We start from the raw sequence: 14675 nt of genomic DNA, 5'->3' as shown, positions 1-14675 counted from the left end.
CTAAATGATATCTTTTAGCTTATACTTAATATTTTGAAATTGAAATAACTACTCTCACTTATTAAAAGACTCCAAATTTCAAATAGAGCAGTGATAGAAGCCGTTGGGTAAGAGATGGCCAGTGTTGAATGTGTTGTGCTATAAAAGCATCCGATTTCTATAGCATGCTGAACCATAATGCTTGTGTTTTATAGCTTGACTGTGAAACGCTTAAAACGCTTCAATCTTTCCTTTGGTCTTGTAACTATTCGGTTGCCACCAAGATTTAAGTTAATGTTTTTAATTTTAAATCTAATTTATTTAACAAGAAACATGATAAATAAAGACCGGTGTTTTCAAAGGCGACAATAAAAATAAAAAGAATCAGAAAAATCGGACAAAAATAAGATGACAAAAGTAATTCAAAAAATGTTCTTATTTCCTAATTCTTTAGAATTTTTTAAGATTAAGACTTTGACGAGAAATTGGGTCGAAAAAAGCGAATCGAATTGTAAGTGAAGAGATCTTCAAATAATTGATACAATTCTGAAGCCTTTTAAAATATTGTCCAAATTGTCTTGTATTCGGATGTAGCCTTCAATTGGTGATCAGGTTTAATTGCTTAGAACACGAACACAAACTAAAGGAATTATTATTGTCCGTAAAGTAGAGCACTTTATTAACATACTTGTTTTTACATAAGCAGCTACCTTAATTGCGAGACGGATGTGACGGGCGCACCGTTTCCTAAGTATTGAACATTAACAATTTATCTCTACAAACTACCTGAGTTGTGCCGTTTGCCTTGCGAATAAATATATATAAAAAAAACCCCAGATGGTAAAGCTATCATTGAAGGAACGTCTGACGAATGTGCAAAATGCGGTTGTTTTTGCTGTTATTTTAAAGTTTTGTTTGGAATTTTGAATATGGCTAAATATGTTGGTTGTAGTTGGTTGAAATTGGTAGAGTTTGTAGAGAACTTAGCGTAACACTCCACATTTCGGTACAGGCGGTTTTGTCACGGGCAGGAATTTTTGCCATCTAAGAATGGGAATGCAATTTCGAATTAAATAAAACATTTCGTTTGAAAACTACCAAACCCTTCCTAAACAGAGGTCAGATGTGGCAGCTCTACAGTAAGGGAAAACTGCAATCTCCTACATCATACATACACACATACACGAATTAAAAGTGAACCGACACCGTTGGTTGGCCGGTATCGCTTACTGCTAACAGCTGTCCTAATATCTTTGTGCCAATCACTAAAATGTGATGATTGTGAAATAATTTCAATTACGATTCGTAATGTTTAGTTTCGTTGCGCGCCTTGTCTACTGGTAACTTAGCTTAGCTTCTTTCCTTACGCTTACCATTTGTGTTTGTGCAGGACACATTCGCACATGAAAAGCGGGTGCCAACTCTGCATCAACCCGCGCCTGCCAATTGCAAATACGATTGCCAATACTGTGCATATCTGGTAATATGTTTCGGTTTCGGTTTCGGTTGGTTTGTGCGCCGATCGCAACACGTATGGTAGTTAGTGGCGCAACGTGGTACGCAAAGCGCCCCAGAATACTGCATAGGATAAACACGTGACGGGTTAGATTAACTTAAGTACTAGCTATTAACTATCCCTAGACGAGCCCACCATCGGGTCACCATCATCGGGAGGCAGTTGAACAGTTCTCCTCTGGGTTCCCAGCACTGTTCAATAGGGCCGCAGACCGGCGAAGCGCATTGGGGCAGGAAATTTGGAAGGATTTTCCACCGGTTTGGCGTGATTTAGGTGCTTGCGCCGAAAGCGGCATGGCGGACTCTGTTTACAGGTAACCGAGCCGTACCATATCCCGACAAACGCCCGACATTCGCTTGATGTACGCCGGATTGTACAGCATATCCTTGGCGAGCTCATCGATATCGACCAGTTCGGTCGTTTCCAGTGCGGCCGACACATTCGGTAGATCCTTTTCCACGCAGCAGGTCGAATGAAGCGTCATTAGTGCCATGCCTAGAAAACAAGAGCAGGATTGTTAGTGTTTGTGGGTCAAACTTACAAAGTTCGCACAATTTGTGTGACCTACCGAAACCAAATCGGGCGTACTTCTTCATGTGCATCTGAAGCCTTTCGAAGGGGAACAGCTCACGCCCGTTCATGGTGCCCAGCTCATCCATGCGGCGTATCAGGGCGCTGTGATACTTGCGCAGCAGCTCGGGCAGCCGTTCGCGCAGCTCGCTGTCGGTACAGCAGAAGATGAAGTAGGACAGGTCAATGGCGGGCGTAGCACAGCGGGCCACCTGCCAGTCGAGAAACTTGAGCTCTTTGGCGGTCGCTGGCTGGTGGTGATGATTGTTGAAGCCATTGTTGTTGTGCCCATCGTCGATACCGTTACGCTGTGTGGGCTACACGCCAGGAGAGCATTCCGAAAACAAAACAAACAGACCAAGTTACACTCATCCTCCGAACTCGTATGCTGACCTTTGCTAGCTAGCTTACCATTGGCCGATAGAGAATGTTGCTGATCCAGCAGTCTCCGTGGCAGATGACCGTATCGTCCCGGTTCTGTACACAGTCCACCATCGCCTGCCCGTACTCGTCCCGAAACCGGCACAACCGCTCGGCCACCGCCCCATCACCCGTCTCCGGATTGCGCTGCAGCGTCTCGATCGCGTAGTCCACCTTGCGCTGCAAAAAGTCCACGAACGAGCTGTGCAGCGGCGGTACAAATATCGTCTCGTGCAGCTGATTCACAATCTGGGCGTACGCGTCCGGGGCCTGTTGCTGCATCGCGAACGAGATCGCATGGAACTGGGCCAGATGGGTGAGCACCAGCAGCACGTCCTCGTACGCGAGCGGTTCGGTGCGCGGGAAGTTGCGGTAGCCCTGCGCCATCAGATCGCGCTGCAGAATGTACTCGAAGCCCTCGCAGCACTCGGACACGATCACGCTCGGGTAGTGCGAGAAGCTTTTGGCCGTGCGCAGTCCGCGCGCCTGCTGGAAACGATCGAACATCGGAAGCACCACGTCGAAGACGTACTTCTCGCGCTGGAAGTGTGCGGAGCTGTTGTACAGCGAGCGGCGCAAACTGGTCGTCGGTGCTACCTTCGCAATGACGCTGATCGGCTTCGGAAGCTCGGTAAACAGCAGCCTGCAACGGAACGGAACGGGTGGTATGGGTTATTGGCATGTAGTGGGAACGTGCTATTTGGAGGATTAAAGATAAAGGTAATCGTTATGTCGTACGAATGTTCGTGAATACTGTGTGGTGGTAGCTGGAGATTACAAAATGGAGACCAACAACTTTTTTTATGACTAACACAGATCGAGTTTTATTTGGACTACCAACTGTATCTCTAAGCTTGGAAGAAGTTGGAATTTGAGAGCCCAGCCCTGACGATCGTTTTTAATCGCATGTAGTTTAACAAGTTCTTTTATTTCTGGAAAAAACGAAACATTATATATTGCCATATTGCCGCAGAAACTGATGGAGAATACCAAGGCTTTATCGTTGTGAACCTTTGATCTGTGGGTCTGAGCATCTGTATTTGCATAGAACCCGTGTGTCCTTATCTAAGACGCAGCCTTAGATACCTTTTTCTTGGTGAGTAGGTGGTCAATAGAATAGAGTCCCGACTGAGCTCAGCAGTGACTAATAGATGTTATTTTGGCCAACAGAATAGAATATATATAATAATAAGATCACTTAAAGATTTACAGTAAAGAAGGAAAAACTGATCGCCAAGGCTAAGATTTTAATGACACCCATGGCAAAGGTCCCAATTAATCATTCAGTCGGATCAAGACTTTTAGAAGCCCTAAGTGAAAGAGTTCGAAGGGCAAAATCACATTGTATTTTGTTACCACATGCTTAATACTATAATAGCTTAAACACGTAGCTTTAAATTTGCGTGCTAACGTCCTAAACCCTGCACGGTTGACTCACGTTGATTGCCAACGTTGATTGCATACCGCAATACCGTCACGAATAAGTTTTTAAATAGGATTTTAATTGCAATTTAAAGATCTTTGAAAACACAACACAATGATAGGAAAGAGACAATTTGCTTGCCTGCTATAAACATTTGATGTCCTGCTATAAACATGTTCACGATGATTACTTATTACTTTGAATAGCTTAACCCTAGGATGAAGATAAATGGTTACTTTCAATTGCTTAAACTGACGATCACCCAGGACTGCAATTCTTTACAGCTTTTATTATCGACTTTTCTTATTAGTCCCTCTTTATTCCCATTATTTATACCATCACCCCACACGTAACAATCTGTTCCCATAAATTTGCACCGATGCAGCACAAACACAGATCAATACCAACCCCTCGGACCAACCAACGATCGGAGATATGTGTATAAAAACAAAAAGCGGAAACACTGTTTATTTTCGCGTACAGTGCAAACCCTTCAAACAAAGCCTGCGAAAGCCACACACGGACAGAAGATCGCATCTCAAGCAGCGTGGTGGACAGTTCATAACCATTAGCACCTTTCGTAGAGGCCGGCGAAAAACGGCGAAAGAAAAAACGCCCCTCATAACACACACAGGACTGCCGCACAGGGCGTCCTCCCATAAGCGTTAAAAGGGCCTGACATAATTGGTGAAACTTGTCACGTACCAGGCACAACCGGCGAAAAGGGGGAGGGGGGAGCCTCCCAACCCAACCCTACCAAACGCTGACCTGTGCATTGATCTAGGTCCATACAGGAAAAAACAAAAACTTCAACTCTCTCGGTCTCACTCGTTCGCGCGATCAATCCACTTGACACAGGTGTGAAAATGACACATTCTGTTTACATACCGATTACTAACGGTTACGTTTGCGTTTGGGCCACTTCCATCACCTCCCCACCACCACTACCGAAGGAACGATGTGTGTGTGCCTGTGTGTGTCATTGTGATGGATTTCGCTTCACTTATTTCTGCACATCGGCCCGCCCGGTACAGGCGTCCTCCCGAAAGCACATGTGTGCACGTGTGCACGCACGGGACAAGAAAATGTGCCCCAGCACGTTTCAGTGGCTCAGCACGTTTTTCGCAGCAAATTTACCTCCCTCCACTCACGCCCACCTCCTTACCCCCTCCCAACTTCCCACACACACACACACACACTCGCACACACAAAAACAAAAGCACTGTAAAATCGCTGACCCATTCGCTACGACACCGACCGGCCGACTGTGTTTTGTTTTCGTTTTGCACATTGTTGTTCGTTTGCCGATTATGCAAGCTGCGGCCACATATTTGTTGAAGCCGTTTTGTTCGTCTTATTAGCGACAAAAGCGTATGATTGTTTCCTTCCTGTCGGTGTGGCCACTAGCTGGAAAAACGGGGTGGGTTTGGGGCGCCGTTTAAAGGGACGAGCTGTGTTTGTTTTAGTGCTCGATCATTTTTTCCCCCTTTCTCGCAATCTCTCTCTTTTTCTCTGTCTCTCTCTCTCTCTCTCTCTTACTCATTCCTTTGCTAACAAATAAGCTTACGCACACAAGGCTCACTCAAAGTTTGATTGGATAATCCTTGCCTTTCCCATTGGTTTGATTCGCGGATTTTACGCACGCAGCTCATTACGCACCATTTCCTCTTGGCAGGGCACCACCAATACTGGACTGCCCACCAGTCTGCGCATGAATTGTGTTGCGGATGTGTGTAAGAAGTTATCTTTTTCCTTACACACACCCTTTTCTTACCTTTCTGTGTGTGTGTGTTTTTTTTTGTTGGCGAAAGCGCAGACAAAGCTTATTTACGCATATTTTTAGCCAGCTGCGTACGTGCGTAAATGATGGCACGTGTCACGTTCGCATGCGATCATTCTTCTGCTTTTGTTCCATTGTCTTTGCAACATTTGATTTAACAAGTTTGGGACGTTAGTAGATTAATTTAAATATAATTATTTATTAATATGTAGAACTCAACTCATGCTGTACCCAAAATTTGCATCTTGAGAGAAAAGAAAGGAGGACAAGTTTGATTTTCTGCTTTTAATATTTGTTGTTTGTTGGATAATTTATCAACTCAAGTATCAGTTAATTGCAATGTCCAACTGTTAAAAAAAAACTATGAGTAATTAGTAGAAAAATTAAGCTTCTATTTGAAGGGCCATTCTGGGAAGAAATAATGGAGCACATCCTTAGTTTGTTTGTTTCTTTTTCTAGACACTACAACCTAGCGAAGTCTGGGCCTGCCTTTTCTGGCTTTCTATGACTTGATTTTTCCCGTAAAACAATGATGCCCAACAAAGAGTATTCCTAGGTTAAAAGAATGGAAGACATCTTCTGTTTTAAAATCTTGTTTTTTGTGTTGAGAAGAGTATTGCGTTCCATGGCGAAAATTTCAACACCTCAAGCAAGCTTATGCCTTGCCATATAAAGCTTTCCAATCTGCACCTTCACACAACTGCACAATCATAATTTGGATTAAACAAAAGAAGAACAGTAATTTATGAATCCGCTTCCCATTCACCATTCCATTCGGTGCAGTATGGTACACTATCCCGTTTAGAAGTGCAACCTTACCGTGGCAGTAGTCGCCCAAGCTCAGACACTCAATTCGAAAGGCAAGGGATAGAGACCCAACTGGAACGGCGTATCGTGTAGCAGCCTCCCTCCCAAAACCCACTAGGGTTTCCAACTCCCTCTCTCCCCACCCCTGTTGTTTCGGGCACCCAGGTAAAGTCAGCGAGGTCAGTGATCTCACGTACGCAATTTCGGCACGAATCGTAAATTGCATTGCGAGCCCATGGAGACACGATCGACAACGGTGTGACGGTGACGAGACAAGCAGCCGGCGAGACGTTCGCGATGCCGCGACATCGAAATTGGGAAAGGGACAGCTGAGATGTGTAAGTGTGTATCTCTGCGCGTGTGTGTGTGTTTAACAGATTGTTCGTGGTCAGTTTCCAGTACGACGGGCGACCGCGGTATTATGCGCTGTATGAGCATTCAAAAGTGCCGGTACAGTTTTTTTTCCAATCTTCTTTATGCAGGATGGTGATTTTTGGGGTTTATCGGTTTTTGGTTTTTGTTTTTCGTTGGGTTGGGAAGTTTTTTTTTCTTCTTGTAAATGATTATTATGCGACCTCGTATCATACGCGTTACAATGGTATGATGCTACGCTACGCATGTACAATCACGGTCGGCAGTCGGCAGCAACAGCGGACTGACCAAGACGATGAACCCTTTCACCGACCTTCTCCCGGATTGGAAGAATCGTACACGGTGGATAATTTTTTTTAAATTTTGTGTGTATATTTAAACACAGAAGAAAAAAAACACAATCAAAGTTTAACGATGACAATACGGCATCAGTCCGTAATAATTAATAAATAAAATAAATAAAATAAAAGTTTAACGAAAGAAGAAAAGTTTCCTTTGTCAATAAAACATCAAGTTATAGCGAGGAAAAAGCAAGACGATGGGAAGAGTTTAAACCTTACGATTGATTGATACATCACTTTGCCTATCCCTCAATGGAATTTATTTCGATCGGTATTTTGTTTTATTTACAAACCCGTACGATCGCACATTTATCGCACCAAGGAAAGACTAATGTGTAAAGTAAGCGCACTGGAATTTGGTTACCGAAGCTCACAGAGTAGCAAACCCAACGTTTCCGGGCGCACTTGAATCATAGAACGTCCGACTCAACACAATCCTCACCGAGGAACCAACGGGGAAAAGGGGAACGGAGGGGCGAGCGGAGACGAAAAAGCAATTCAACACATTTCATGCGACTAAACACGTGCTAAACCACACCGAGGCGAGAGGGAACACAACATTTCCCATCCGCTGCCAATAATGCCAAAAACGATGACAGGTTCGAAATTTGACACCATTACGAGAGTCGCCTGTCGGTGCGTGTGTCGATCGAAGCCGGCAAACTGAAAGCACATCAAGCGCGCACACACAAAAAAAGAACATTTACAGACCCAGCAGGAGGACGAAGGAGGAGAAGGGTGGGACTTTGGGGTGGGGCCCGTGACGTTGTGATAAAGCGGTGTGTAGATGCGGTTTGTTTGCTTTTTATTCCTTCCCTTTTCCTCGCACCCTCCCTTGTGTCCCTTTTCCCCTTCCCTTTCCCACCGCTGTGGGGGTCCCATTTTGTTACTGTTCCATTTCACTTCCTACCGCCCCAGTTGGGTTCTTCTTTGCTTTTAAAGTTGTGTTTTGGGTTGGGTGAACCCAAGCCCGCCTCTCGGACTCGCGGTACAAAATCAGGTACTGACCTACCGTACGCCGATGGGCGAAATCGCGCGTCACAGATGTAGTTAATCAGCGAGCCAGCCGTGAGGACGCTGGACGTCCAGGGCTTCCCAAAAAAAGTCACACAAAGCCGGGGACTGGGTCGCACAGTGTAATAACAGCAATATAAACACGCAACCGAACACGCAAGAAAAAAAGGGCACCGAACAGGCTGCTTTTTAACGGTTTTGGGGCGCGTGTAGCCTGCGGTTCCCGCGTCACAAAAGTTCGAAAGCTGAAACCTTCGGCGATGAACTCGTGGCGATCGGTCAATGGCCGCCGTTCGCCGTCTCGGGGAAGACGAAATCTGATCATCAGCAGGGAGGCAATGCCGTTGCGGTAGCCCCGTGAGTGTATGTTTTTCGAAGGATTTTGTCAACGTCGACAGTTTTGTCCGGTCGGTGGACCGGATTCCCCACGTTCACGAATCGACGGTAATCCTCGATCGTATCTGATTGCTCGCGATCGGGTAGCTCTTTTATTTTATTTTTGTTGTTGCTTTGCGAAATCTTACCTCACACCATATGCCACCCTTGTCGGTGCGCTCTTGGGTTCGCTTCCGTTCGCCTTTCCTGGGGTCGCGCATGATCACCCCGAAACAGGAACTCATCCTGGAGTAGACGGTTGGGTGAAAGTCTCAGCCCGGGCTAGGTTCCGGAAAGGATCGTCATCGTGAAACTTCCCGTTCTTCTCCACTTGAATGCCCTTTGCCCGCCGGCTTCGTGCACCGAAACTCCATTCTATCCACTCCAGAGGTTTTTTGTTTTTTTCGACGAATCGACGACCACCAGACGGTGATAATTGTGGGAAAAGCAAACATCTGCAAATTGCGCTACTTCGGATGGGCCGCGAGTTGGCCATTACTTGCCCAGGCGTAAGACATCAACGGACAGAAGAGCATGTCTGCAGGGGTGTTAAAGCTTCTTTTTTCTGCAACACGTCTCCCTTGTTCCTTCGAATGCCGCACACATTGTGCCAGCCTCAGCAGTTCGTTTGTGCGGTAGATCAGCCAAGAGTCCGACCCCAAGGGGTTTTTTTTTTCCACAGCGGCCAGCTCAACGGAACGAAACAAAAACTCCAGGGTGGAGTCTTATTTTTGTTGACGCTGATTGCAGTTTCTAAGAGTGCCGACTGACTCGCAATGCCCGCAAGATCGCGATCGAGCCCGCGAATCAAGCTCGGTGGAGTTCATCGTACTACCGTGCGCGAGGAGGTGCGCGAATGTTTTGCACAATAGAAGCGCCCAAAAAGGGAAGGTCCAATCCGGGGTGGCGAGGCCCGGCTTAGGACGAGGTAATAGAATTTGGAAGGGGAGCTGAGGAACAACATTTAAACGCCACCTGCCGCACCGAGCTGGGCCACCGGGTTGGGGTAGGGCTTGGACATTGGCAGCTCACAATTCTGCCCGATTGACCAACTGACCGCATTGTGCGTTTGTTTTGTGTGCTTATTAAGTTATGTTTTGTTTCGAAGAAACTTTTGCCACAACCACGACATTATTGACACCGATGGTTTTGGTGGAATAGTGAGCCCAGATAACATTTGAAGCGGTGTATTGGGTAACCTTTACCGCCGAGAAACTTCGCTTTTGAAGAGCTATAAAATAGAGTCTTCTTGAGGGCAAACTTCGGAATTCAATTCAATCTCAATGTATTAGCTACAACGATAACCATTAACATAAAATAACACAAAATACCAGTCAAACACCTCACCAAACCATCTTACGCCCACTGCAGCTGGCTGGCTTAAAATAACAACAGATCAATTGATATTGTACGCGCTGCGATGGCAGCAAACCCCTCGTGATGCTAATGTTGTTTTCGTTTCCACCTCCACCCGAACTCAACTAATCGCTCCAGCCCCGCAGCAGATTAGCATCGCTGCCGCGTTCAACGGCCTCTGGACGGTGCGGCATTGAAAGCGAAACCAGCGAGAATTCCGATCCGTACACAACGTCTCCGGTGGTGCTGCGTGTGTTTTTGCCTTCGATGTCGCAAACACTGCTGCTCTCAGAACTGTCATTTGTCATCGTGGCTCCAAAAAGCGTGCGTCCAGCACATCAGACGACTGACCTTACCATATTAGGGGGTTTCGGAGGGGGGGCTAGCTCCTTCCCAGGAAGACTAATTCTTAGTTGAAATGCTATCCCTGGCGCCAATCGGGACTTCCTCGCTGGTTCTCACCCTCACCATCTCGTCTTTCCACCCCGCCAAAAAAACAATTCCACCACACGTGTGAAGTAGTTTCGAGTGCCTCGATCATTAATCATCATCGGGTTGTTGGGTGAGGAGCAGTGGGGGGGGCAGCAAAGGTGTGAGACTAAGAATTCCAACACATTGGCGTGTTGTTCGTCCCGAAATTGTTCGCTTCCGATTTATTCCTCCACCTGCTCCTATAGAGCTAAGATAAAGAGCGAAATAGCTACAGTTCTGCACTCGAACATCCAAACTTTACAACCATCAAACTTTACAACCATCAAACTTTAGGAGGCAAACTTTACAACCATCGGCTGCGGATGAGCTTTTATTTTCGGTACGGGAAGAACCAACGCATTCTTTAAATTCCTTACACTCCGGTGACAGGCGGAGCGTCGAAATGAAGGTCAGTATTTGCAAACAGGCCACCACCGATAACGATCACGCCGCGAGCACGCCGTGGAATGGCAATAGACGGAGAATGGATTTGATGGGTAACGGAAGGGAAGTCCACGGAGAAGGTAGTGGTGGTGGTGGTTGGGCCATTAAAAATAACAAACGGACAGGCGAAACTTGTCGGCAAAGCTCATGGCAGAACGCACAGTGTGCCTGAGTGGTGGTGTTTGTTAGAAACGTGCTCGAAATACGGTCCAGGTGGTTTGCTGGACGGAAGGAAGCAAACCAGCGGGAGGGCCGCCCCGGAGCGGGAAGGTGCCCGGCGCAACGCCTGGTGAGTTCTTGCAAGAACCCCAACAACACGCATGTGGGACGAGTTGAATGGAACGAAAGGGAAAATCAGAAACAGGTTTTTGGCCAACACCGCCACCGTCGATCGTCCACCCCTGTCCACGTCCGGACCCACTCATGCATCGTAACCATATCACCTTTAGGGTTCTTTACCCAAAAAAAAAAGAAACAACACACAAGAAAGACGAGAAAAAGCTGGATGTTATGTTTTGCGTATTTTAATAAGCCGCCGGACGTGTTCTTTCGGCGCCGATTCTCGCCCCGACTCGGTTGTGTTCTGTTGCAAACGAGCTTGCAAACATGGATCCCCTTCTTGGGTCCCTCCGACGGTTCCCCTCCCCCCACACGTCTCCGCGGTGGCTTCGGGCTTTGGGTCATCGGATGGGCAGGTTTTTTTTTTTTTTGTTTGTTGTTTGCATGCTTCACAGGGTCTCCGCGGGAAAGGAAATGTGTGCAAATTACGTCGTACGGTTTTCGGTGTGAATTCTGCCACATTCCAACGAGTTGCTGGCTGGCGGGCGATAAATTCAGCGCGGTAGAACGAAAACGCACCCAAACGATGCGAGGGATCAAGATCGCGCGGGATCGAGTTTCTGCAGCGCATTCATTCATGCAACCGGTGTCGAATCGGACTGGGAAATTTGATACGGAAAAGCAAGCTGCATACCTCTGTGCCATTCGTACCGTCGTAGCGTAAAAGATGGCAAAATTGATGATCACTAGTTTGCGATTTTCTTAATAGAACATCTCGACCGCAAACCATCTTCTGCCACCCAGACTCCGACCCATATACCACTCAATTGAGTTAGAATTTCAAGTTCTACGCGCCAGAGCAATCTAGGCGCATCGCTTAAATGTAGTTCAAAGTCACGCCAAGCGAATGTGGGTCAATCGGGCTGAGGCATAGAATGGGGGGCGAGCGAGACTAACAGAACGGCACGTTCCAGTGTTGAGATGGACACGGGGGACATGGTCTTGCGTCTTGGGCTGTTGCGTGTCACCAACCGCCATCCTCCCGGGCCGCAGGTCGCATAGACAATGACCATTGTCAAATAAACGGTGCGTCTATGTGCGCACACCCTGCTCCTCGCCGGCCCGTGCTGGCTTTGATGATCATCTGCATCCGGTTGGCTATGCAGTGTTTTGCTTACCGGATTGCATTACCTGCCAGTGCTGGTACAATCCACTGTGCGCCTCCATCAATAAGGGCAAACACACCGCTGTTGGCCAGCGTTTATCTCCGGTGGGCACGGTAAAAGACGGCTTCATTTGCATTGCGACCCTGAGGGTATCGGTCGCGTTACGTGAAGAGAAACGTGTTTAGAACTTTAATGACCACCAATAGCAAACAACACCGTACATAAGTGATGTTGTATTTTTTTTTCCAGCGCAAAACTACATCCACTGTGTCAACATTGTTCTTTCAGTGGAGATGTGTCTTCTAGTTTTCTAACCGTCTGGAACACAATCGAACATTGCAACATTCCTATCGCCATTAGGTTGTTGGTTGCATTTTAATGATAATAAAAATAACACACAGACACACTCAACGCGCATAGCTTCCCCCCCCCCCCCCCCAGGCAATTGATAAGAGGATGGAGATATTTCAAGAAATCAACACCAACCAGCTTGGGACATACGGGTGTCCGGCAGGCCCCACCGAAGCGATGCCACTTATCTAACATTTGCCGAACAAGCGAAACCGTTCTGCAGGTGTTTTTTTTCCAAAAGGGCCAGTAAATAGCCACACACACACACTCACAAACACCCCTTTGTAAGCTCAGTACGCACGCACTTAGGATGGGGAGTACTTACCCTGCGTCAAGAAGCTCACCGCCATCTTCGTTGCCATTTGCGTCGACTGTGGTCGGTTTGGTTGCACCGTGGTTGCTGTGGTGCATCCGGTTGCTACTGTTCGTGTTGTTGTTGTTCTCAAAGTCCTCAATGTCCCGGCTGCCGGGCGTGATGACGATCCGGTAAACGTCGCCCGAATAGCTGTCACCGTTGCGCGAACCGCTCGACACGGTTAACCGTGGCTCCCGGATGCCCATCTTGGCAACGAACGCGTGAATCGCTTCCACCACGTGTACGGGCGGGCTGGAACTCATCTTTGCTGATGTTGTAGTGGGGCCTGTGTGGCCACCCTTCTATCGGTTTTCAAAGTCAAATGTAAACGCCTAATGCACCAGATCACCGAACCTGCACCGCCAACTTGAACGAGCGTTCTAGCAACAACTGTCAATTGCTTGGTGCCCTAGCAACGAACTTTTCTTTTCAGCTGAATCCAAGTACACACACACGCCCGGAGCATACGTCCAAAAGCTCTGAAGGGGTCCGAACTACGCACCACACACCAACCGGTAAAAAGCACGTGTTTTTCGATGCACAGTAGAAGGAAACACTCGTTTTTCCACGCTCACATAGCCACCATAGCCACATACACACGCACTTCGCACAAAGTCTTACGCTTTATTTTCGCGCACCGAAAACAGACGCACCAGCCGGCCGATGGGGCTTTTCTGCGTTAAGCTTAAAGTTCGCGTAAACGCACCACTCCAAAAACTGACTGACGAACGCATCAACGGTGTGCAACACCGTGTTGGGGTGGGAGAAGAATGTCGCCCAGATAGTGCCGCAGATCTCGACTTGTGCTACTGCCGCTTACTGCCTGTGCCACTGGTACTGCTACTGACGTCTCGGTAACCTGTATGCTAGCGCGACACCGCGACCGATCCGATTCAACCCGCCGCAAAACTCAACTGACGCCGTTCGTGCACATCGCCACGATATTAATACGCGAGAGTTGGCAACCCTTCCGTCCAAAAAGGTTCGACCGTGCTCGGCTGCAACCCCCTTTGGGTTCGCGCGTCTGTATGCGAGCGCTGTGCGGCTGTGTGTGCGCGCGCGGATTGGCACTGCGCTGGTCGGTGTCGGATTTTAGGAAGGTAGGATTCGGTCGTGCCGAGTTGACATCGCGAACGCGCGCGTCCACTTTGGGGTAGACCTCTTGGCATCCCTCCCGGTCCGCCTCTTCAGGTGCGGTGCGCCCCTCGTCCGCTTCCTACGGCGCCGCGAGCGACTTGAGCGCTCCGAGTGGTTGGTGCGCGCGAGTGAACAGGAAGCCGATAGCGTGCGGGAACGGGAAAGCGATAAGCTCCGGACCATCGGAGGAGATGCCGATCTCCTCTCTCGCGCTCAAGGAGAACTAACGGGGCGCATATAACGGAGAGTTTTTGGGCTCTTACACACTGGGCGTTGAGAGGGCAGCAGCAGCAGCAGAAAAAGCTCACTCGTCCCAAGTTTCGGGTCACACGGTATGGCACGCTGGGATGTGTGTGGTTTTCCACCCCCTGCCCCGCCTGCCTTTCCCTCCCCCGCTTCACCCTCTGCGTGTGCCCTTGCGTAGTTTGTGCCACAGGTAACAGCCGTGTGTCCGCCCGATTACCGGACATCCTTTTGAGCGTGATGCTGTGTCGTCGGTGTTGCGTACGCATCGATCTG

General features: G+C 48.0%; 1 protein-coding gene across 1 annotated transcript; it reads right to left on the bottom strand.

The window, feature by feature from the left end:
• Nucleotides 1-628: 628 nt before the first annotated feature.
• On the bottom strand, nucleotides 629-14027 carry LOC118504499. The gene is made up of 4 exons (XM_036039021.1): nucleotides 12990-14027; nucleotides 2477-3128; nucleotides 2064-2382; nucleotides 629-1990 (listed from the first exon to the last, which is right to left on the bottom strand). The coding sequence occupies exons 1-4, from the start codon at nucleotides 13280-13282 to the stop codon at nucleotides 1803-1805; spliced, it is 1452 nt and encodes a 483-aa protein (XP_035894914.1). The 5' UTR covers nucleotides 13283-14027; the 3' UTR covers nucleotides 629-1802.
• Nucleotides 14028-14675: the final 648 nt, after the last annotated feature.

Source organism: Anopheles stephensi, chromosome 2, assembly GCF_013141755.1.
Source record: "Anopheles stephensi strain Indian chromosome 2, UCI_ANSTEP_V1.0, whole genome shotgun sequence".
NCBI classification, from domain to species: domain Eukaryota; kingdom Metazoa; phylum Arthropoda; class Insecta; order Diptera; family Culicidae; genus Anopheles; species Anopheles stephensi.
This window is presented reverse-complemented; position numbering and strand designations above follow the sequence as displayed.